General features: G+C 35.8%; 1 protein-coding gene across 8 annotated transcripts in view; it reads right to left on the bottom strand.

Annotated features, from left to right (window-relative positions):
* Positions 1-6,504: 6,504 nt before the first annotated feature.
* Positions 6,505-26,447, bottom strand: part of ZNF385D (zinc finger protein 385D) — a 776,796-nt gene continuing 756,853 nt past the window's right edge. For all 8 annotated transcript variants that reach the window (XM_055286037.2, XM_055286058.2, XM_055285998.2 and 5 more), the window contains 4 exons: positions 22,648-22,881; positions 10,895-11,073; positions 9,425-9,526; positions 6,505-6,890 (listed from right to left, as the gene is read on the bottom strand). In XM_055286037.2, coding sequence (XP_055142012.1) covers positions 6,657-6,890; positions 9,425-9,526; positions 10,895-11,073; positions 22,648-22,881 — 749 coding nt within the window. In that variant the 3' untranslated portion in view covers positions 6,505-6,656. The remainder of the gene's footprint in view (positions 6,891-9,424; positions 9,527-10,894; positions 11,074-22,647; positions 22,882-26,447) is intronic.

The following is a 26,447-nucleotide window of genomic DNA, read 5'->3' as shown; positions in this document are numbered from 1 at the left end:
TTAGTTGAAACTGACATAAGATTTTTGCTGATAAAATAAATGTAAGAAACTATGACTAAAAATATTCCCCGAAGAAACTGTGTTCTTTGCATATAGCTCCATGTGTAGATTAAAAACTATATTTTTAAAAACACTGCAACCTTTTTTCAGGACAACAGAGAAAGCTTATACAGCTACAAATGATGTAGCTTTAGCATCAGGTCAGTTCCATCTTAAATACGTAGTAATATAAACACTGTAACTATAAGTCGCATTTTAAAACAACTTTATGAAATTTATAGAAATATGGCTTAGATTTTGGAGCTATTTTGAGTAGCAAATGACTTGCTTTTACTAAATTCAGCTTTTTTAAAAGCACATTTCTGTAATCAGTCATTATCCCTATTTTTATCAGAGAGAATCATCAAAATGTCAAGTGAACTGGCCCAGTTTCCTCATAGATGATTGGTAGTGAAGCCAACAACTGTGCTCACTGTTCTATGATGCTCGATCTTGTGCCCAGATCCCTTGGCCACAAGGCTTTTTCGCCAATATCCAGTACTTCCACACATCTTTCTGTAATCCATTTAAAAACCAGATGCCATAAAATGGAATTTTTCTTGACTATTTGATGAAAGTTAAACTTTCCAGGATCTCACGAACTTAATTTCTTTTTCATCTCTACTAATGTTAGCATAACATCATAAGAGACATAAAGCGTCTCACGAATGGTCTTTATCCAATATTAGTTGCCCCTAGCCCTAGGGTCCTATACTGAAATTGTATAACAATGTGTGTTAAGTTGGGTTGACAAACATCCAATAAAACCCACATCATTATTTTGGCTAATAAAATTTAACACACTTCACTATAGCTTCAAAACTCTCTGACATCATTGTTTCTCAATAGATTTATGTTGAACAATCCTATTACTGAGAGACTTTAAAAATAATATTTGCTGTACTGGCAAAAATACAATCTGGGTTTCCAATTAAGGCTCTCTCTGCTAATTTTCCGTAGGCTTGTTATACCATGTCCTGCACACTACGTGGATTTGAGGAAGATTTTATAAGAGTTCAAATTCTATACTCAAAGTCAGTAGCTGATGTGAAATGATACAATTGTATTACCCAACCCAAACTGTTAGCATAATAGTCTTGCTAGAGTGCGTAATACCTTAACATTATATCTGCTTCCCAGCCCCTCCAATGCCCTAAAATGATTAATGCCCCAAAATGATTAAGATTCCCAAGTGTGAAATTGGAGTTCCTTTTCTTAAAGTAAAACCAACCTAATCATTGAAAATGAAATGATTTTACCATGGATTTGTAAAAGAATGACAGGTACTAAGACTCATATTTTTTTACAATTCTGTATGTGTGTGTGTGTATATACGCATTAACCTTAGAACTCGTCGCTGTACTATTACTTATTTTTAATTATACTTCTTTGCTCACAAATCATTTTGCCCTAATCTTTAAAAATTGCCTTTAGAGATGACCTGCCAGTCTGAAAATAACATGACCCCATTATCTGCTGTCTTAGTTAACTTAACCAAACTCTAAGATACTCTACCTGATCATACATATTCATAGTCAGATTTTACTTCATTTGACAAGTACATTTTAGCAGTTCCTACAGTCAACTTAGCCACCTAGGAAGGACGAGTTTCCATCACTGAGAAAAGGAAAGAGAAGACCCTCAAACTGAAGGTAATGTTCAGTCCCTTGACATCTGAACATTGATGACCCAACCAGAGAATTCTTTAAACTCTGTGACTCTTCATGACCTGCATGAACTTCTAATAAAATAACACATATGATATTTTTCCAGAGTAGAACCTGCCTTTTGTCACCATTCACATTCTGGTAAGTTGTAAGTCCATTCCTGGCAGTAACAACCTTTAGGCCACATGAGCATGACATGTCAACATATCCATCTTTCGTTGGACACCCTGATACCACTCTCAGAAATACCATGTAGGCAATGGAGACCTACCATAGAAATGATCCATTTCACTTCCTGATAGTAGCCTCTCTAGTTACTGAAGCAAACCGTACAAAAACACAAGAGATGCTCCAAAGATAAATCTCCCCACGTAGAAGGAAAAAAAAAATCAGCAAAAGTCAGGTTAAACTTTCACTGTTGGGACTCAGTTTAAATAATTCCTGTAACAATGACAAGAGTGCGTAACTGATATACTTGTCTGTGGAAGAAATGGTCTTAATAAGGCAACCATTAGTTAAAATACATGCAAACGCAGGACAGAATTAGCTATGGCTTAGTCGGGACCCCTTCCTGTTGAAGAGAGAAAGTGCAACAAAAGAAATAAGGATGATGCGTTTAAATTGTTGTTCCCTTCCACACCCCCACTGCCAACTGTCTATTGCCTTTTTCAGGGTTGGTTTTGTTCAGAATTTATTACATTCTTGACTGGGAAAATAGAAGTAGCATAACTTACATGATGTTGCCGTAAGTGCAGTCATACTAAGTGAGTACTGAGTGAATTAGCAACTACTCCAATGTTGGTGAAATGTACATTCTGGTTGAGCACATGAATGACGTACAATGTGGTTTACACTCAGGATGGAAAGGAATACAGAATGTTTTTCTGGACATATGCAAGTATGTGAGTAGCTGCATTGGTCACTCGAATAAAGAATTTTTATTCCTGAGACGATAAAAGCAATGCCCCTCTAGTGCTGATATATTAAACCAGCTTAGCTATTAATCACCGTCATCCATTTTACTGACGAAGAAATTAAGGGCAAGGCATTAGTTGACTATTTAAGTTACCCTGTTGGTCAGGGACAAAGTCTACAATACACTCTGGCTACTCTAAGGCTCCTCATTGCTTTTCCCACTACTTCATGCTGCTTTGGGGTGAACAAAGCTATTAATACAATGTCATCCATGCTTATGTATAGAAAGGTAATTTTCTACTTCAATTCAGATCTAAAGAAACAGGCCTATATACCACTTCAATTATCTTTTAGCTTTGTGATCTGATTTCTTCAGAACAGTTGAAACATTATACTGGTACAAAGACAAAGATATTAATTTAAAATTTAATTGTAATTAGTGATATTTATTGTTCATGTCTACTATGTGTTGGTTTGTGCCTTAGAATCTCAAACAGGCACAGCCACTTTGATTCTATTTTGAAACTTCTGCTGTCTTTTAATTCTTAGTCTTTTATGATTACCTGGTCTTTTAATTTTCAAATACATATAAATACTCCTTTGCTAACTAGTTTCTTGGCAACAAAATATGTAGCACCTTTAGAAAAACCAAATTTCATCTCTGATGATAATGGCAGTGAATTACTGCAATAGATCAGGAGAAGCCCAATAGTACCTAAAGACAGAAATCCTTTCTAATGAGGCAGGGGTAATATAAATTGCCAAAAGCCAAGTATGTTTGCTTATGTGAATAAAACAAGCACTCTTCAAAGTTTAGGTCCAGTGAGAGGAGCAATTTATCATGTGTAATTGCCTGTTTTCTCATAAGAGAAATACAGTACCTCCCCAATGACTGTTTCCCATTTGTCTGGAAGATCTAGTTGAGGTGCAACAATGCTTTTTCCAGAGGCATTTGGCTTCTGCAATGCATTTATATTTGTTTCAAATGAATCAGAGCTGCTTTCTCTATCACTTTCCTTGCCATGGTGTGATGCATGGGAAGGAATGTATAACCATAAAGTCAGACCACCCTCAGGGATTTTCACAGCACACTGCTGACCAATCTAAATTGTGGATCTTTATTCATGAAAAAAGTTCCCTAAGGGAAAAGAATACAGTTTTATGTCAGCCTGAACTATAATGGATGTTAATCTGGTATTGGTAAATATATGGAGTGTGGGGGAAACAGCTCACAGAGAATCCACTGTAAGTTCTGTGGTTAGGCTTCATCCTTTATTAGGTAGTGAATAAAAGACAACTGATGCTTACAACTCCAATTTAAAAGACCATTTAAACAAAAATGGTTCCATAGCAAAGTGAGGCAGAAGGGATCCAGGTATTTCTGAGATTTCTCATATGGCTGATGGAGAAAATATGGCTAATTTGTTTGTTCCCAGCAAATCATTAAAGACAGTAATGCCTTGTGACCCAGGACACTGTGTATCCCATAGGCCCTGATTTCTAGTGGACTGGCTCATTCACTTTGGTGAAAATGGGGAAGAACAGCAAAAGCATGTTTTAGTGAGACTGCATTAATTAACACTAAGTTCTCTAACAGAAAGTGAGGCTGTATCAGTTGTAAAGATTGTTGGATAAGGACTCAGGATGATTATGGAAAATCAAAATATTTGACATAGTAGAAAAAGGAAACTAAAGTTCAAAATGGTTAGAAGCTGGTCACATGGGATACAGACAGAACCCCAAACAACAGACTTATGGGCAACTATCCACCTGGCTGAACTACCAGGGTCTGTAGGTGAAAAAGGAAGCACTTGCTAAAACTAGAGAATAGAGATGCTGGTAAATGCAAAATCACCAGATACTTTCAAAACAAATTTTAATGCTAATCAATATATTTAACAAGAGAAGCATGGTTTGAAATTCTTTCTACCAGAATAGTGTTGGAACACATTATCTTCCTTTCTTCCTTCCTTCCTTTCCTTCCCTTCCTCTTCCTCTTTCCTTCCTTCCTTCCTTCCTTCCTTCCTTCTTTCCTTCCATTTTTCCTTCCTTCCTTCTTTCTTTCTTTTTTTTTGTTTTTGTTTTGGTTGGTTAACAAAAGATATATAAAACCAACTGCTTTAAAGATTCATTTATATGACAAATTTCTGTAGCTAGATGGTGGAGAAGAACTCCAAAAAACCATGTTTAATGTTGAGCACCAAGCACGCTATGGGTGTTTCTTAAATATAAAATGATAAATACTAAATACCTATGTCTCAAATGGTTTCCTCTTCATTCTTTATACCTCTCCAAGGGTTACAACACTTTGCGAGCAGTTTCAGGAAGGCCACACCCAATCCTTCCCTAAATTTTTAAATACTCTTTACAAAACCTTTTCAAAAATAGTTTTTTCTCTAAACCTAAATCATGTATGTTTTGTCATTATTCTAAGTTTGAGTGTCATTGTTCCTATTAATGCAACAGACTGGCTGCATCAAACCCCCCCATTTTGATAGGTATATGTCGGCTTTCTATGGCAAAAAGCAAATAGCCTTTATCACAAATTAAAGGCACAGCTATTTTTATGCCATTTGTTACCAATTTAATGATAACATGTAACACTGGATGGTTATATAATTACTTTATATAGATTTTTTCTTTTTATAACTTATTCTCTTAATCTTTCTAACATATATACAATATACATATATTTATATATACCCCTGATAAATCTTGTTTTAAAGGTAAAACATCAACTTCTTTCAGCCTGATGGTTAATATCAAAGGCCGTCAGTATTTCACAACTCCACTGGAGAAATAATTGTCGAGTGGAACTTACCAATATTTTTTAACACTATGTCATTGGTGTGCAATTAACTCAGATTCATATTTCCTGTTGTTATTAACATTTAAATATATATGAATCGTTTATATCATGTCAGCAGGAAATCTAAAAAACAAGAAAAACCCATAAAAATAGCTAATGCTTAATTCTACCATCATACTTAAAGCAGAAACCTTTGCCTAAGAAACAACCCTACTGGTATGATATAAAGGGGTTACTGCAGAGATGCAACATTCTCTGTTTTTACTGGATATGTACTAAATGAAAGATCTTTACTTTGCGTTATCATTCTAGATTATGATCCTTCATCCTTGAAACAGAAGAGTTGTACTGATTTCTTTCTTACACCCATGATGCATGGGTTTATCTGTTTTCAGATACAAGTTCATTATAAACACTTCCCTGTTTCCAGCAATATATCTTCAGGGTGGGAAGTTACTACTTTGTAAGACATCACCTTTATTAATGCCTCCCCCATCTCTAACCTTAGCCCTGTTATATCTTCAAGCTATATAGGAGGGGAGAATGCTGACCAGGGAGACCTCCATGACACCATCTGGTGTATGTTTATTTTTTGACTGCTTATTAGTATGAAATAGTTGTTCATTCTACCTTTGCAATTCTTTAAAACCTAGTGGCATAGATTGAGACACAGCACTATTGTTTTTACAAGACATCTACTGTATCTACTTTTGTTGGGATAAATACCCAGTAATTGCTGTCATAGCAAGAGGACCAGCACGGGTAGTACTATTCACAGTGTTGCTTTTGTTTTTGTTTTTTTCCTTTTTTGTATGATTTTAATCTACAGAGTAAATTATTTTATATACATTGGAACCAGTTAATGCCCTTAGACAATGTATAGTTGTTTCATAAAGCAGGAAAGACAATGCAGAGGGAAATAGGTGCCCAAAAGCACAGTCACAGAGGCTTCAGAAGTTCTAGATACCACTACAAATCAATGCTGGAGATCACTTCTAAAACAATCAACGTTCAACAGGAATGCTTTAATTTGGAGAAAATACCATTCCCTCCCTCCCACCCCCAAACCTCCCCCCCTTTTTTATAACCTTTTCAATTCACTATCAAAAGTCCTGGCTCTTCAGATATACTTTAAACTATAAATAAACACTGCATAGTTCTCTTTTGTTTGTTTTGTTTTTTGTTTTTTGAAAAATTATTGCAGTACAGTTACTCCTATTTGGAATTTAGTAAGGAGCAAACAGCACAGGCGTGTGGGCGGTCCGAATGGGTCCAGGAGCTGGCCGCAGGAGTGCTGGAGGAAGCGCGGAAGTCTGGAACAGTGTTGCTGCTGGAGCAGTTCGAAGACTGAAGGGGGAACTCACTGCCACTGCTGCTGCGGCTGCTGCAGCTGCCAGAGGATTTGGTAGAATTCGTGGAGCCAATGGCTTTGAAGGTTCTTTTGAAAATACTAATTTTACCTGCAAAGGAGAAAAAATATTGTAAAAGAACAACAGTTTTGGAATTTGTACTTAAAACCCAAAATGGCAGGGAGCTTTTAAAATATAGCAGTAAACAACTCTAAAGAAAAAAGCTTCACACTTGTGAACTGACAACAAAGAAAATGGGAAGTATAGAACATTTTCCCTTTGGAAGAGTTGGAAGATACCTGAAAATGGCCAACCAGGAATGCTTGAAAAGTTCTCCAGAAAAGTACTCAGCAACCTTATTTTATTTTATGTTTGTTGAAAATTATACTTTCAGAGGAAAGTATTCATCATGAGAAACTATGAAATATTTTTATCACCCTTTACACATACATTAACTATTAAAGAGCATATATTTCTAAAGAGATTTTTAATGCTGTCAAATGCCATTTGACTATCCAAGTGTGTAACCTGGGTTACGTAGAGAATGTTTCCAACTGTATGAGGTACTATTCAAAATAAATAAAAACAATAAAATTCCACTTTCAATTGAGAAATTTAAAAAACAACCAAAAATACCTTTTCTCCCCTAAATTTTGACACGTTCCACTTTTTCTTTGTGCAAATGGTAACCACATTTTCTCAATCCTTCTCTACAAAGCCAGTTCATTCTCTGGCTAGTAACATCAATAAAATACCTGTTCTCACTGAGAGAATGTTCCCATTTGTGGAGTCAGTAACATAGTGACAGTGAAGAAGGAGGGTTTGTATACTAATAGCAACACAATTTTGACTACTCTGTTTATTTAAGAACCATTCACTTGATTGTCAAAAGCTGCATCTATGCTGGACAGAGACAGCATTCAAGGTTATGACTAGTGCTGAAGCACTGTGCAGAATTCTTCACCTCCCAATGCAGCTAAAATTGTGTCTTTACAGAAAAGTAAAGTAACTTCACTTTTTAAAACTTTTATTTTAAGTTCAAGGGTACATATACAGGTTTGTTATATAGGTAAACTTGTGTCATGCCTTGTTGTACAGATTTTTTCATCTCCCAAAATTGAGGAGGAACTTCTCCCTAACTCATTCTATGAGGCCAGCATCATCCTGATACCAAAACCTTGCAGAAACACAACAAAAAAGAAAACTTCAGGCCAATATCCTTGATGAACATTGATGCAAAACTCAACAAAATACTAGTAAACCAAATCCAGCAGCACATCAAAAAGCTTATCCACCACAATCAATTTGGCTTTATCTCTGGGATGAGAGGTTGGTTCAACATATGCAAATCAATAATTGTGATTCATCACGTAAACAGAACTAAAGACAAAAACACATGATTATCTCAATGGATGCAGAAAAGGCTTTCAATAAAATTCAACACCCCTTCATGATAAAACTCTCAATAAACTAGGTAATGAGGGAACATATCATCTCAAAATAATAAGAGCCATGTATGACAAACCCACAGCCAACATCATACTGTATGGGCAAAAGCTGGAAGCATCACCCTCAAAAATCGCCACAACACAAGGTGTCCTCTCTCACTACTCCTATTCAACGTAGTATTGGAAATCCCAGCCAGGGCAATTAGGCAAGAGAAGAACATAAAGCGAATCCAGATAGGAAGAGAGGAAGTCAAACTCTCCCTGTTTGCAGACAAAATGATCCTATATCTAGAAAAATCTATAGTCTTGGCCCAAAAGATCCTTAAGCTCATAAACAACTTCAGCAAAGTTTCAGGAATTAAAATAACTTCATTTGAACAAAGATGGGCAATGCTACTAAACTAACAGGACAGCTTGTACTGGGGTCTCATAATAGATAATTGCAGTTTTCCTTGATTTATGTTTTGATGTGTCAGCAGCACATAATAGCATCCAATAGTAATAAGATCTATTTTGAATAAATGTTTCAAAATGCACGATTTAGCTTATAGATCAGTTGTTCTTAACTTTTCATTGAGCTCTGAGTCTCTCTGGTGAAAGCTATGGTCACTTCAACCAGAAACAAACGAACAAAACAAAATAATATACATGTTCATCAGTATTCATCTGCAATGTCAGGAGTTTTCACAGCTTTCCTCTAAAGTCCTACCAAAATATCCAGGTCAGGACAGTATGATAGTATACTTAGCAATATAAAAAGCTTATTTGCAGTCATGGGGAGAGGAAATTCCTACAAAATATTTCCTGGGTTTTATGGAATGTCCTTGAATGAATAATTAAATAAAATAAGCTACACTTTGAGACTGTTATTCAAAATCCAAAATTGTTGAGGATACCAACAATACCAATACTTTGTCTCTTAAACATATTTAAAAAGATACACATGAATTTGTTTTTTCCTGACCTTCTTTCCAAAAGTACTAACTTACATCAAAACCAGATTTCATGGGATTACTTACTTGACTCAAAAGAGTTTGGTTTTTCTCTTTTCCCTATGATCTATGATAAACCTGAGCTCAACTCAAAAAGGTAAAAGGTGCTGGGCTGTGGTTAAAGGTGGCAAAATGCCAGAACAAATCAAGAAACCAATAATTCCATTTGGGAATAGAGGCTGGACTCTTGCAGAATGACACTCACCCCCAGTGGATGTGCTGTCTTCTGTAGTTTGTTGTAAGGACTGTATTTAGGTTTCGGGGGCTTCCCAGCAGCTCTGTCTTTGTGCCTTCTACTGCTAATGTGCTATTAAAAGTAATTTAAAATGACAGCTTTAAAAAAAATCATCTCCAAAAACCTCTCACAAATATTGCTTTAACCTGGGGAAAGATATTCATTATTTCATGCAAGTTTCAGAAAGACAAAAATAAAAGATCATGCACTTTTGTCCTGAGATTCTGATGCCTTGAGGATATATATTTGTATGCTATCCATATATAGATATATATTTTTTGAGATGGAGTCTCACTCCGCTACTCAGGCTGGAGTGTAGTGGCGCGATCTCAGCTAACTGCAACCTCCGCCTCCCAGGTTCAAGCAATTCTCTGCCTCAGCCTCCCGAGTAGCTGAGATTACAGGTGCCTGCCACCATGCCCGGCTAATTCTTTGTATTTTTAGTAGGGATGGGGTTTCACCATTTTGGCCAGGCTGGTCTTGAACTCTTGACCTCTTGATAAACCTGCCTCAGTCTCCCAAAGTGCTGAGATTACAGGCATGAGCCACTGCGCCTGGCCTATTTTAGTATCTTTTTAAACAAATAGTAGTGTCTTTTTTTTTTCCTAGCTTTTCTTCTTATCACTGCGCACATCTCTCTCTTTTTTTTTTTTTTGAAAAGCATTTACAAAGGAAAGGGATGTCTAAAGGAATTTTACATGCAAATAAACAAAGATGCCCAGGAACGAATGAATTTATTTCCATACTAATGTTTATCCTCACATTTGTACAGTCAAATGTCAAACTCTTAAATTCTAAAGATAAATAACTAAGGTGCATAAAATCAGCAAAATATTGTAGGTATATATAAAATAAAATACAATATGAGGGCTGGACTTTTAGCTGGCAATGTATAAATGATCTCTTTGGAAGGCTATTCATAGTAAAAATGAATACAACATGATTAGTCATCCCTTTTGCAGGTGGCTGCAAGATCTAAACATACAGTACAACACCATATAATAAAACACATAAAAGAATAGCTCAGTATAAAATTAGTTGTAGCACGTAAATATCTAAACAAATAAAAATGGAATACTGCAAGTTGATCTTTAAAGAAAATCAACACTTTTGAGTGGAAAATCTGGTAGAGAAAAGAGCTGATATCCCTTCTCCACCTACTCTTCATATACAAGAATAGTAAAAACTCACTGCCAACAATTTCTGAAAGGTTCTAGAATCTATTACATTTTAGTATTTCCTCAAGCAACTAAAATAAGCATAAATAAATCAGAACAGTGAAGGGAAGATAAGTGGGTTAACAGATGGGCAGATGGAGGGATGGATGAATAGATGGGTGGATGGGACAGAAAGACAGAAATAAAAAGGAAGGAAGCACACACATCCTGCTTATAAGGCTATCCCTTGTTGGTTTTCATTCCTAGAATACGTGCTGCTTACCTGTTTAAGTTGCGTTTCTGAGTTGACGTGCACATCACAGATTTCACAGTGAAATGTTTTATTTTGGAGGCCTGTGTTTCCTTTATTAACAGGTCCTTTGCCTTTCACTCCTGCCCTAGGAAAGGCTTTGATAGTGCCACTTCCATTCCGGGCTTCTAGCATGGTTTTGTGCTTAGTACCTGTCAGGAATATTGAAATGAAGGAAGGAAAGGAGGGAGGAAAGAAGAGACGGAGAGAAGGACGTAGGATGGGAGGAAAAAAAATCTTAGTTAGTATATACCTTTAAGAAACAGTAGAATAACAAAATCTGATTCCTCCTTTTAGTGCAGTTTTTCCTGGTATTATGGGCAGAAGTATATACATGATACAGCAGACTGTAACAATGTGCTTTCATCACTTTATATAACGTTATTAAATTATTCATTTTTTTTCTAATGCTCCTCATTACAAACAAGCACCGTTAGTAACTAAACTTTAGAGTCCTGAGGGGAAATTAAATGGGTGTGACTTCATTTCATTTCCTCTTGATACCAACAAGACATAAATGATACCTGATGAGGAAGAGTCATTTAGTTGCTAAAGGTATAGCTGGAGGTGATGTGTAACAAGTGTAATCAGTTTAAACATGGTGTGTTTATAGAAGTGGCACTAATTAAATACCCACTTTCTAAACAGAATACAAACAAGCTTTCTTGGCTATGTATTTTAGGTTCAAAGAGAGAGTAATACTATAAAGAGCTTAATGACTCTGAAAAACAAATCCATATTAGAATAGTAAAGCCCACACAGGTGGGCTATGTAAACAAATGACCAAGAAGATGAGGAGTGGACTCGTAACCCAAGCATATACACGATGGATAACTTCTTCCTTTTAATAAACAAATAACATCTTCAGGCCTTCACACATCATTCATGTAACTCTAATTGTCAACCGTTAATAACTCATTTGTGTTTTGTTTTCTTGAGATCACTGTAGTTACATACTGTTCATAATGGCAGTTTTCTCTCAAAATTTTGTACAAAATTTCTTTTTTCTTAGAGTTGATAAGTATTCTTCATTTCTTTTTCACTTGGTCATGTGTTTTTCCCGTGACATTTTCTTTTATAATCATTTGTGTTCTTTCTGCCATTCTGATTTTAGAAATATTTGGTAGTAGTTTCCCCTGCCCACTTGTATGTATTAGATTGTACGTTCTGCAACCATTAGAGAAATGATTCCTAACTTCTGAGTTACAGGCCAGCTTCACAGAACCACTAAATATTAATGAGGAAAACATATTGTGAAGGGCACTCGAGGTCACTGCAGATCACATTATACTAAGTAAGGGACAATAAATAAATTAAACAGGTTTCCAGCCACATGTTTCCCTTCTTCAAAATGATTACTTTTTACTGAGTCCAACGTAAAAAGTATTCATTCTTACAACCTAGATGGCCTATTTTAAATATCCATATTCTTATCCATTCTTATTAAAATGTTCATATTTCAACACATTAGAGAAAGGAAAAAGTCAATATCTTGCAGGAAGATTGGAGGAATTGAAACATGGAGGCAGAGAACTGCTCCAGTGTAATGACTGTGATGCTTCACGGGAGCTTATTTCGGTCACCTCCTTTGCAATATAGTGAGCACAAATGCTTTCCACTGCAGCTGCAAATGACATAAGTGGGAGCTGAAGATGACATAAGTGGGAGGAGGGCAAAGAAAAAAAAGTCCTAGGGAGCAAGAAACAAAATATGTAGCTGATTGTGAAAACTTCTTTATCCTAACAGATGATTTTATACAAAAAATTCTTTTTTCTATGCAGCTTCTTCAGTGACACTGAGAAGCATTAGTAGGGCTAGTTTAGTTTATGAATGCCTAAGAAGTTAGTAGGAGATTGACTCTCATCCTAATTTTCTTGAGGCATTCCAAATTCACTTTTGGTTAATATCATCTGTGATTGGTAGCTGGTGTTTCATAGGTGGAAGCTGAATGAGTCCAAATACTATTTTAACCTATTCAATAATATTTAAGTAGTTTATGTTGATTGGGAAGAGAAAAAAGCCAGACATAGGTGGCTTGTCTCAGCATTGAGTATTAAGTATTCAGGAGACAACGGAAAATTTAAGAGATTTGGCCCCAATAGTAGGGCTTAGCAGTAGCAGGCAAAGATTCAGAAAATATGGTGCTTCTCAGAATATCTTTGGCAAGCTAAGACCCATCTATGTCATGTTTCTAGAGGAAGAATAGAAATGGGACATATGTGAACATTTTAGAAACACCCATCTTTTTAGAAAGTCATTGGGTTGTTAGAATTATTATTTAAGTATAGTCTCTCTGTAAAAGCTAGAAAAGATAGGGCAATTAAATATACCCATACCTTATAAACATACACTTACACAGACATGCACATGCATACACACACACAGGTATACATATGATTAAAAATGTGGCAGCATTGGGGAAGGGAACTTCAACTAATAGTTACTGAGTCTAGGGTTACTATTCACCATTAAATGGAGTAGAACTTTCATACAGTGTAACCTCATACATTTAGTAACATATTGTCAATCATTATTCAACAACTATTAGATAGTTTTATAAGATCTTAAAGCTTGAGTAGGCAGTAAGTGTAGCTGTATTTCCTCCAAATACAGCTAAAATTTAGGAAAATGTATTCTTAATTATAAAGCATTTAAATTTATGAGATAAAATGTGCATTAATAATATAAACATAATTAATATTAGAAGAACCCCTTTGTACTAAATCTGTAATATGTTTCAGATACTGTGCTAAGTTTTTTACCTGCTCACAGCTACCCTATGAGCTGGGTGCTATTATTATCCTCATTTAGAAGATAATAAACTGAGACTCAGAAAGACTAAGTTACTAGCTCGTGGTCACAAAGCAAGCATTACTTGAAGTCCCTGGCAGAAAGAGAGCAGATTTCTAGCTAAGTTCTTTAGAAATCCACTAAGAATTTCTAAGCCACCTGAATTCATTTCAGCACAAATCTTTAATTTTCTATTTTGTTAATACTGTCTTTTCTAAACTTGGAATTTGAGTCTGCAATTCTCCTTCCATTCCCCCACCCCCACCCCCTGCTTTTTCTCATAATGCTTTTTTTTGCTGAGCAGAGTGCCACGAATGGTGACACTTTGGAAAGATGTGGCTCTGTGTGGCTGGTGGTCTCCTCTGGTTTCAACATCATGTAAACATCTTGCAAGGCTGTCCCTTCTTTTGCGATGGCTCAGCTAGGCACTCACAAGTCTACTTCTGCACTACATTCTTTCCTCTGAGGAGAGACTCTGCAAGGAGCTAAGTGGACTATTTTTCTTTTATCACTTTTAAAAGGCTGGCACTAACAAATACCTTCACTTGAAGCTTCATGATTTCTGAAAGGTGAAATCATACTCCAACCACAGTCTAAATTCAGCACGGCATAAGGCTCCAAGAAATCCTACCTTTTTTTTTTTTTTTCTTTCTGCTTAATTGTTTATTTTGGAGTATTTGTGGGAAAGATACATATTATGCTTAAAATCAAGTTAATATGGGGGCAAGGGGCTAGACTTCCCTTTTGTTTCCCATCATTCTTACAATTCCTCTTTTTAGCTGGCTTTCAAGTTTGGTACTGGCATAAAAGACAGATAGGTAAACAAGAAAACTGGCAAATGACTACAAAATTAAATAAATCATATGTTAGAAATAATTTATTAGGTCATAAGAGAAATTTTAAGAAAAAAATCCGTAGTTCCACCAACTAGAGGTATATCAAAATACTAATAATAGTTATCATGTACCAGTCTTTTATATTCTATTTGTACATGTGCATTTTAAAAAGTTGGGATAAGTTAGCTAAAGTGGCTTTGCATAAAATTCCTGTGAAATTATATATATACTTTTAGAAATGCACGATTTTTAATGACAGCATAGACTTGTAATACATAGAGATTATATATTTAACCATTATCTAATATTAGACATTTGTATTATTTCCCTATATAATTATGTTGTAATGAGTATCCTACTCATTAAATCTTTTATCACATTTTTTATTGTTTCCTTGGGATAGCTTTTCATAAGTGGTATTATAGGGACAAAGAATATAACTATTTTTAAGTCTCTCGATTCAAAGTGCCAAATTATTTTCTAAAAATTACAAAGTTTCAGAGGGGTTTACTTTATAGGGAAATCTAGTTGGTATAGTCTGAAAAATTTGACCCTTTCTAAAATAAATTCGAATACCTTTAAGTTTAGTTTTTCAGAAGGCCCATTAAATACTATTTAATAGCATTCGACTAGATTTTTAACAAACTCATACAATTGCCAGCAATAATTTAGTTACCATCATATTGCCAAGTTCAATGATTCAGCTTATAAATGGGCAGTAAAGTGGTCAGTCTCCATACAAACAGCAAAATGCAAAGGTGTTTTTTTTTTTTTTTGCTAAGGTGTTTATGATATTTGGTATAATAGCATTATAACTCTTGTGTGTCCTAAGGAAGGAAAGCTCTCTCAAATCTACATACCTGGAATGTGTAATTAGCATCAAACGCCTCCGTGTGTTCTTGTAAAATCTCTAAATATCAAGTTAACCTTTTGTTATGTTGACCTCCTATATAGTAGCATTTTCCATGTTAATTTTTTCCTAAAGAAGAAAACTTTGGTTTACATTATCAGTATATCAACAAACATTAAGCACCTGGAATGGCATCTAGGTATCAGGTGACCAAATATTGCCCCAAATGAGAAAAAACAAGTTCTATCATTTCTGTTAGTTCCTTGGTTGAAAGTAATTTGCTGATTTACCAGTAATATATCCAAAGTCCAATTTGGAAAGATGAAAATAGAGACAAAGAAAACAAGAAGTCTAAAACAGAGGAAAAAATAAGCATGCTTCTTTCAGAAGTGGCCCTGGAGGGAAATCTCTGAAGTCATTATGGGGTAGGAGACAAGCTGCACAATGGACCCTGTGACCAAAGGAAACTCAGGGAAGAGTTCTGCAGCCTGAGGGACCCAATGGGCAGAACACATGGCTTATCTGATAGTGGAGACAAATGTGAGAAATCAATATAGCAGCTAGCCTTGAAATTCCAGCCTGTGAAGAGAAATATCAGACATCCAGAAAGCTTTTTTTATCCATAATGCCCTGAAAGTGTGACTATAGAAAACCCTAAGGCTCTCCTCTGCTTCTCTAGACACACACTGAAAAATCTTTATATGCGCCCATTTCTTCTCCTTAAAAACAAGGCCCTTCCTTAAGGCCATGGAAAATACCACATTGCTTTTATATCCATTCCCCAAGAAAGCCTAGCAAAAAGGTCTTAAACTTATTTACATGCAACAATTAATAAATGGACAAATTAATCACACTTCCATAGTATAATTGCAACATAATGCTGTCTTATTTATAAAAACAGTGCTTTTGTTTGCTTTTTGTGTAAACTAGTTTTATTTATTTTTTATTTTGTTAATGAAAGCAACAGATGTTCTTGGTAGAAAATTCAAAGAGCACAAAAGCATATAAAGTAAAAAGCAAAAGCCTACCCACCTATCAACTTTAAGCTCCAAGTCCTCAGTAGTAACATTTTCACATGTATACTTTCAGAAATGTTTTAAATACCAGTGATTTTATATGAGGCATAGACGGGAAAAATTACACAGGTTGAACTTTCCACTGTTTTGCACTTGAAACCTCATTTAACAAGAATAGTCATATAAAACAACATAGCCAGAAAATGCATCCTGACACATTTCTGAAGTCACTCATTCTGGTTGTTAATCAGTGAGAAGTCACCAAATGTGAAATTAGTAAACCCTAAATGCTCACAGTGATGTAATAATTCTTATTATTAGGTAATATACCTCAAATCATTTACTATCACAATCCCCCAAACATATTATTTATGAATTATAGCTCTAGTACCTAGAAACTTCTGTGATAAAAATATGCTATATCTATACAAATGTATGGCTAATATGGTAGCCATTAGCCATGTGTGGCTCTTAACCACTTGAGATGAGGGCACCACAACAAAGAAATGGGACTGGCAATTAATTTCAATTTAAATAGCCACCTGAGGCTAGTGGCTGCCATTTTAGATAGTACAGCTCCAATATTTAAATATGCCCTGTATGGCCATGTGGAGCACAGGGAGTTATAAGGCTGTTTTCTTCATCATTTGTAGAAAGTTTAAAGAAGTTACAACAGAAGAATTGTGATAGACGAGTCTCTATCTTTATTTTCAATTAAAGGGAAGCCTTATCATTACCCTAGAAGATGTTGAATGGAAGTAGCAAACAATCTTTGGGACTTAATAGCAATAAGGTCATGAACACTAACCACAGCTGAATGGCTTAAATGAGCTTTTCACATGAAGCAAGTATGTATTTCACTTCTGAACACAGAGTCACAATTAGACATGGACTTCTTGAAGACAATGACTAGGTCTTGCTCATGGTTGTACTCTCTGTGTCTAACACATAGTAGATAATGAAGGAAAATTAACTGGGGTATTAGGTATTAATACAGATTGATGAACAAATACAACTTTTTTTTTCATTTGTAAAAAGAAAGTTATGAGCTCAGCCTCTAGAATTGTGCAGGACAGATTTTGCCTCCATTAGCTGTGTGAGCTTAGGTTTCTTTGTGCTTCAATGTCCTCATTTATTTTGAAAAAGGAAATTATCTGCTCTATTGAAATGTATTACATGCATTTATTGTCTTAAGGATTATTCTTGACACTTTGATCTGCTCAACAAATTTTAATCAATCTTCTCATCCTTCTTTTTTACACTGTTGCTTTTGTTAAGGCAAAAGTTTAGAACCCTCTGAGCATTTTAAAATTTAGTAAAGTCTGTCATTTGATAACTTTCTTTTCTGCATATTGAAACTTGGTGAGGGGATAGAATAAGCTCTGTCTACAGACATAAGACAAAAACTAGACTGTGTTGAGCAAAAATTATCCAATGTTGCTAAATTAGTAATGAGCTTTTACTATAAACGATCTCAAAGGCTTTTTCTTTTTTTCTTTCAAATTATACAGAGAAAACCATCAAAATTAGCTAAGCAGAGCACTACCTAGTAGGATATTTGGGGGAATTATTTTGTGGGGGGAAATTTTTTTAAAGAAAAAGAAAAACACATCTTTTGTAATATTTGTATCTATAGCATATAAGCCAAGGGAAGGGCTTCCAAATCTCTTTAAAAGACTATGTCCTCAGCCGGGCGTGGTGGCTCACGCTTGTAATCCCAGCACTTTGGGAGGCCGAGGCGGGCGGATCACGAGGTCAGGAGATCGAGATCACGGTGAAACCCCATCTCTACTAAAAATACAAAAAATTAGCCGGGTGTGGTGGTGGGCGCTTGTAGTCCCAGCTACTCGGAGAGGCTGAGGCAGGAGAATGGCGTGAACCCGGGAGGCGGAGCTTGCAGTGAGCCGAGATCGTGCCACTGCACTCCAGCCTGGGCGACAGAGCGAGACTCCGTCTCAAAAAAAAAAAAAAAAAAAGACTATGTCCTCTTAAGGTGTTTAAAAAATTCTTCGACTGTGTTGTAAACACCACTAGTTAGCTCAAAAAGAGGTACTTCCCTTTCCAAATTAAAAAAAAAAAAAATCAAAGTAGGAATGCCTCTGTTCAAATCTTGTATCCCAATCTTACGGAATATATATCAATTAATTGCAACTTCAAATGGTTACACACTAGTGAAAAATCAAAGGGAAAGCGAATGAAAGAACACAATTGATCCCCAAATAATGCGAGCAGCAGCTGTGGTCATACTAATAATCATGACATAATATTTGATCCTTAAAAATGTCAATCTGGCTTCTTAACTCCATTAGCAACAGAGAAAGAGAAAGAGAGATAGAAAGACAGATATATATAAAAGCCCAGAGAGGACAACTGGCTTGCCTAGGTCCATATAGAAATGTTCTCTGCATATCTGGGGGCAAAATTTAACTCATCACTTCTAGTCCATTCTGCTGTCCTATACCACTGATAGTGTTTAACGGAAGTTGCATTCCCAAAATTTGCCTGTGGTCATTTGTTTAGAATTCAGAATGCATTTTCGAAGATTGAAAAACATGTTTTCAAAGATCATTGGCTTTCCCCTCATAGATGCACATTTCTATACTTAATGCTACAGACCCTATTTTATGTATATAATGTGTTTCTAAAGGGGAGAAACAAGAAAAACACTTAGAACTATTATTCGGATGCAAGGGAAACATTTCCCCACCCTGCAGCCTGGCTGCTTCAGATCATAATTGGCCTTCAAACCTGGTTCCCTGAGAATACAATCCAATCTTAACATTGGCTTTCCAGTATCTGGCTCTAAAAGAAAGCAGAGAAGTGTTTTTGAAGCACTATTAGAGGGGCAGGGATAAGTGTAGGAGACAGTGGAGTTCTAAAGGTGGGGCATTGATCGCTGTCTTCTCCGAATGCAGACAATAGGGAGGTATAGTTAAAGAGAATTTAGAAAACAACAACTAAATGAACTAAACAGCTTAGGCAAACTACTTTCTACCAGCACTATGATCTGGCAACTCTAAATAACATCAGTGATAAAGGACTACTCCCTAAAAAATATTTTGTTAGTCTATATTTTAAACAATGAATGTGGTTACTATTAAGATTTAGTGTATATTAAATTTGCAGATTTTTATTACTTATCTTATAATAGACACCACATGAGCTCCAGACACACACAAATTCAGTAACAAGTTTTTGTGTCATTAGTAAGATCATAACAGTTCCAAATACTTTGAGCTCACTTCATGCATTTAAGCCCTGTGGTATTACATCTTTTTTAAAAAAATGTAAACATTAGATTATAAATCAACAGTGATAGCACAGTGATTATAAATATGAAGAAATAGAATCGGAATTAATTTAATTCTGTCATTTCTCATGACCAATAGAAGTTTTTATGTTTAACACAGTGAAACGGAGTGCAGGTCAGAAGTCTAACAGTTTCTTTTGGTCAGCCCCAATTTTCCAACTTGGTAGTTGGCTACATCATGCATTCCATCTGGGCTGCCTTCTTTTCCCTCTTTCTTTTACCCACTCCCTTAACCTCCTTCACCTCCCTAAGAAACTATTTGCCCTCAAATCCTTTTCTCCAAATCTGCTTTTGAGGGAGTCCAAACTGAAACACATCACAATGACCATATGACGAATCCTACAGCTGTGGCTAGTATTCCTGGCAGAAGAGCAGGTATCTCTAGAGTTTCTCTTCTTTATTTTGTTCCCTGGATTTCCCCATACCACACCCTAGGGAGAAGATACAGAGGGAGCCAGTGTGCATGTGGCAGTTGTTTAGCGCAGGTAAGATTGCATTCACATTTATACACATCTAGAGGAAATCCTAGACATGGTGAGCCTCCCAACGCTGTTCAAGTTACAAACAATAGAGCTGAATCTGAAGATCGAAAATGGTGGACAAAGGGGGTCAAACAGCATCTATTTATGTGTCTTTTCTTCTTCGTTTGCTACCTTTAGTCCTGACACAGCTTGCTAGTGCAAGTCTAAGGAGAGATCTAAAATGAGCATTAGGCCGGGATTTTGGAGCGGGTTCTTTTCAAACAGAAAAAGATCTCTGATGCAGGAGGGAAAATACAGGGAAAAGGTAACCCAAGGAGCAGCTTAGAAAGAAGGCAAGTGGCTGTAGTCCACCGATTAGGCCTAAGGTTCAGAGAGAACACTCTTATAAGGGAATTCAAGTAAAGGGTGACAGCCACATTTCACCTCCTTAAACTCTTGGATAAGATTGTTATAATAGTTCTCAGCTCTGCCTGCAAAACACTGAAGTTTTATTTATTTATTTTTCTCCAAAAACTACAGCTTCCCATGACTTGGATATAATAATCAGAATCCCTGGGCACAGTGCTTGGGTACATACATTTTTAAAGCTCTGGGGTAATTTTGACACACAAAGTAGAGATAAGGACCTAGAAGTAGAATAGGAAAAATGTTGCCCCAATTTGACAAGTAATTCCTTCTTTGTTTCTTCATCAGATGTTTCTAATAAGAATTCAAGAAGAACAACTCCCAATTTTTTTTTTTTTTTTTTTGAGACAGAGTCTCACTGTCAGCCAGGCTGGAGTGCAGTGGCACGATCATGGCTCATTGTAGCCTCAACCTCCTAGGTTCAAGAGATCCTCTCACCTCAGCCTGCTGAGTAGCTGCAACTACAGCCACATGCCACCATGCCCAGCTAACATTTTTTTTTTTCATAATTTTTTGTAGAGATGGGGGTCTCCCTTTGTTGCCCAGGCTGGTCTCAAATTCCTGGCCTCAAATGATTCTCCGACCCCAGCTGCCAACGTGTTGAGATTACAGGTGTAAACCACCACACCCCACCAAAATTCTTGCTACATAAACTCTGGTCTCAAAGGACATGGTGTGTTTATCTGTCAAAATTGGTGCTTTCTCAAAATGAATGTGTTTCTTAGTCACTACGTGGAATGACAAAGGATTCTTGAGAAACAAATGGACTGCCAGTGATGTTTATACTCTCCCAAATATCTTGCATTCAGGAAGAAATGTATTTGATGAATAAACACATGGAAAATCTGCAAGGTATAGATTCTGCCTTAAGGCCAGGTACTTTTCTATGTTTCTTAGTACCTGAACTCATGAACTCTCTCACTACAACTAACGTTATATGCTGGAGGAAGGTATGTGCTGAAGGAATTGTTCTCCATCTGCTATTACTCCTTAGAGTCTTGAAGTCAATGCTTGAATATTACCAGTGCAGCACAATGACTGGTCAATGACTCAACATACAGCTGCAATATTAACTCAGGGTATGATTCACAAATGATTCTTTTTCTATTATAGTTGCTGACAGAGTCCTGGCAACAAACCCAGTCTTTTTGAGAAAAGTTGATCTTGGCAATGAATCCAGTCTTTAGAGAAAAGCTGATCATTGTTTGAGTGTGTGTGTGTGTGTGTGTGTGTGTACACACAGATGAGGGAGTATATATATATACATACATACAGAGCAGCAAGATGGAACCAAAATATATGGATATATTGGGAGAGCATTTTGTCCTGGCTTGTCAGTATTCCAGTATTTTCCTCCCTGCTATGAGAATTAGTGTTGAAGTCAGACAGATCTGGGTTCAAATCATGGTTCTGTCACTTAATTGGTTATGTTCTGTGCCTTCTCTGGGCCTCAAACAATTGAAAAGAATAACATTTTTAAGCTAATACAAAGTTGTTGGAAAGAGTAAATAAAAAGTACATTTAGAAATCACATCTGAATGGGCACATAATAAACACTTTCTTAAGTTTAATTGTCCAGATTCCATAGATTTAGCCCAAATAACATTATTTTTTCATAAAAATCAAAATAGAGGGGTTTTAACCAAAGGTGCTTAGAGTCATGCAACTACACATTTTGCGACAATATTATGGGTACAGTTTTAGAAAATGTCATTTAGATGCAAATGCATGGAAATAAATAAACTAGAAATCATATAAATGCAAAACATTTTAGGATTATATTTCATTTTATCTCCTAATGTTTGATAACACACACACACACACACACACCATGGCCTTCAAGCCCTGGAAACCACCCCTTGCCCCTATATAAATGACACTTTGCTTGTCATTTTTAATTTTTAATGGTTAATGATTTCCATGTAATAATTGCCAGTTTTCCTCCACCCCTTTGTCCCCTGCTGCAAAAGATCTAATCTATTCAGAGGAAGATAATTGCAGAGCTGTTGAAACAAAAAAGAAATCACTGCATCTCACCACTGTTGTGCGCCTCCAGCTGCGAGGCAGAGTTGACAGCAACCTTGCACAGCGAACAGTAAAGAAGCCGTTTTGCCTTTTCTTCCTCAGTCTCAGTAGAAGGACATGAGCTATTGCCAGTGGCTGTCGTTGGGCTTTTTTCCACTTTAGAGGTGATCTCAGTTGTCATAACACTGCTTTTGCGGATTTCCACAGTTGTTGTCGTTGATATTGCTGGTGTCCCTGCAGTACCGTCTGTATTCAAAATAACACAGAAAAAAGGGGGGAAAACAATGGTATTATCTTTCCCTATTCAGGAATGTATCATGAATATTACATTCTGCTTACAATGATAAGAGCAGCTGGCAATTGCTGTTTGTCAAGGATGCATCAATCACCTCATAAAAAAATTCACATAGAAGACTATATTTAATTTCACGTATTAACACTTTCAGATGATTCTTGAACATCAACATAAATACAAGTTAAAACTATTCTATAGGGTAAACATCCACAAATTTCTCTTGTTAACGCATAGCCTTAGTACAACAATATTTACAATATATTGTAGTCTCTCAATACATATTTCTAAATGGCTTTTTCTAGATTTTTAAACAATTAAAATAGAAGATAAATGCTTTTAAGATACTTTGATTTTTCTTTACTACTTGTCTATTTTACTTCTTTCATTCTTTCTTTTTTTAATTAAAAAACAGGTACAGATCCTTTTGCAAATGCTTATGCAAAAAAAAAAAAAAAAAAAACCAAAAAACTGGAACCCTGATGCCATAATTGCTTTGACCAGATCAAGAGTTCAGAAAGTCATTGCTCTATTTGCAAAGAGTTACAATTCAACACCAGGTACAAAAATCATCAATATCAAAAGAAGAAGAATTCTAGTCTAGCATATCTATTAAATACATGCCCTGTACCAAGCTGTACGCAGGGAATTTGTGGCAAAAATATTCAGACGTCAATAGCCACTATTCACAAGGAATTCACAGGATGGCCACACCATGCTGTTGTCACATTGTTTAAGGAGTGAAATGATCGTGAAAACGTTGATGCACTGTACATCTACAACCCTCTGGCTCTAAAGTCTGATGCTAAATCTGGAAAGATCAATCTCCAGAGTAAAACTACCCAGTCTTAACTTTACTTGGGTATGCACAGCTCCCCTTCCAAATATGCCAATCGCTTATGTTAGCAATGTTTGCCATACCCAATAACAAATTGCAAATAAGCTCCACATTCATATCTTATCTACCCATATACTACTTTTTGGCCTCTCAGCTGGTTCTTAACTTCCTCTCCAAAATACTCCTAGGCTGCCTCTCCAGCTACATCTGCTATTGAAGCTGTCTCTCATTCCATATACTGCTACAGTCACTATCTAATGCTACACTGAAAAGTTCATGATAAAGAGACTTGGCAAGGATGTAAGGACCAGTGGTCTGTCTGCAATTAAGTGTTGTCTGCATAAATGCTTACTTCTTGTTAGTTCATTACTATCAAGAGTTGACTGCAGCTACAGAATGACCCTTAACTGGGATATCCCCTTTCATCCAGGCATAGGGATGAAAATATGGGTGAGGTTTTTTATTGCTTTTCTAAATAGGGCATCAGAAACACTAGTCAATAAAAAGAGAAATGAATCCTTGTTTAAGGGCTGTTGTATAAAAAAAATTCATCTGGATCTTGTTTCCTTTGCCTGACGCTTCACACACTTTCAATCACTTATTTACCTGCTAAGATCATCAAGTAAGTCTCTTTCAGTGTCATAAAGAACATTCGCCTACCAAGTTTTCAAAATCAAGCTGCAAACCTGTGTCTCATGGCTAGAGAAAAATAAATAAAATTACCTTAACCCTAAGTTTTGTCACTAGAATACATTTATTCCCTTGCACACTGAAAGGTCCACTCCCTGATTAGTTTTTATTTGCCTGTTAATGTTCCATTATTAAAATACGAAGTAACTGCCAAAAAATATCTCTGAGAACCTAGAGATGGAATAAAACATGACAACTTTAAGATGGTGCCATAGCTGTTTATTGCCCCCTGTATACCAGAAATGATTGTTTGAAAGCACGTATGTATGTATCTGTGAATAAACAGCAAGTAGCTAATTTGCTAAGTGTTTTATATGCTTAAAATAATTGTACATACTTATAAAATAATTCCATTTTTTATTGTATAAATTGTATGTATTTATAAAGTAATTCCACAGTACAGAGCTGCAAAAATGAGAAAACTCTAGAAATTAAGAAAATTTCCCAAGGACACAAAAGTAGTATATTGTGAGCCAGAGCCAAGCATTTCATGGAAGAAGAAAATCAGATTTTGAGGCAAAAAAAAAAAAAAAAAAATTTGGGAATGATACTCTTGGCCATGACTGTGATTCTCCATAGTAAGGTCACAGGGAGCAGTGGGCTAAAACCACTAAATTGTTCTTAGGATCAGCTCTATCAGGAGTGATAACCGTAAATACAGATATTATATTTAAACTTAGTTTGGCCACACACTGAAGCCAGCATGACACTGTGGGTATTTACTTCATTGAAATCTACTATGGTAAAGATTTCCCTAGTAATACCCTGCTCTAACAACTTTTCCTCTGGATTGAGTTGTTTATTTGGTCTTAATCTGAAAATGGCACATGGTATAGATCATAGTAATCCTAAACTAACTTTCCTATTTATAGTGCAATTTGTTAACAAAAGCATAGAATAAACAAAACCATGAATCTTTCGATTCCTGTGACATCTACATTAGTGTTTCTCTGACCCCAGAGGATAATGTACATTTAAACCAAAGACAACAGAAGATTAGAGACATCAGATTCTCTGTGCCTAGGGCTTAGTGAAGTATTAACATTTCTTAAGGCAAGTTCCTTGCATGAGACAGGCTAAGGGGAATGAATATCAACACTCACCTTCTGGTGCATCTACTTTGTGGAATACTTTTGATCACCTAGCTAACCATAAATCTGTTATTTTCTAAGCATGTAGTTAGTGTGAAAGAAATAAAAAGTTATATTTTTATCTTAAATTTAACATGTAGAACTTGACTCCATAAGATAGGAATACTATTAATTTATAAGTAGTAATGGATTTTTCACTTACCTTTTAACAGTGATAAAGGGGTGTTTTTTAAACCAAGAAAGTAAGGTAAATATATTTTAGCATTATGGCTTATTCAAAGAAAGTCGACTGTTCTATATGATGCATACATATAGCAAAGAAGTTTACTTTAATATGGTACATTAAATTACCAGCTATAAATAATTATTATCCACACCTTAAAATAGAACCTTAAATGAATGATAGCATATACCCTTGACATGATGTGATGAAAATTACCTCTGTGGTTTTCCTTCTTGTAACCCCTGTCTAAACATGAGAAAAACAGAAAACAAATCTAAACTTAAGGACATTTATCAAATTCCTGGCCAGTACTCCTCAAAACTAGCAAGGCTATCAAAACAAGGAAAGTGTGCAGAACTATCACAGTCTAGAGGAGCCTAAGGAAATAGGAGAAATCAGTGTAACATGGGATCCTGAATGAGATTCTAGGGCAAAAGAACATTAGGTAAAAACTTGGAAAATCAAATAAAGAATGGGCTTTAGCTAAACTAATGTATGAATATTGATTCATTAGTTGTGACAAATGTACAACATTAATGTGAGATGTTAACAATAAGAGAAGCTTGATGCAGGGTATATGGGAACTTTCTGATATATTCTTGTATCTTCTCTGCAAATCTAAAACTATTCTAAAGTTAAAGTTTATTACTTTAAGAAAATCAGGTAGTGATACATGCT

The sequence above is a fragment of the Symphalangus syndactylus genome, chromosome 1 (assembly GCF_028878055.3).
Source record: "Symphalangus syndactylus isolate Jambi chromosome 1, NHGRI_mSymSyn1-v2.1_pri, whole genome shotgun sequence".
Classification (NCBI taxonomy): domain Eukaryota; kingdom Metazoa; phylum Chordata; class Mammalia; order Primates; family Hylobatidae; genus Symphalangus; species Symphalangus syndactylus.
The sequence above is the reverse complement of the archived record's forward strand: the minus strand, read 5'-3'. Positions and strand labels throughout refer to the sequence as shown.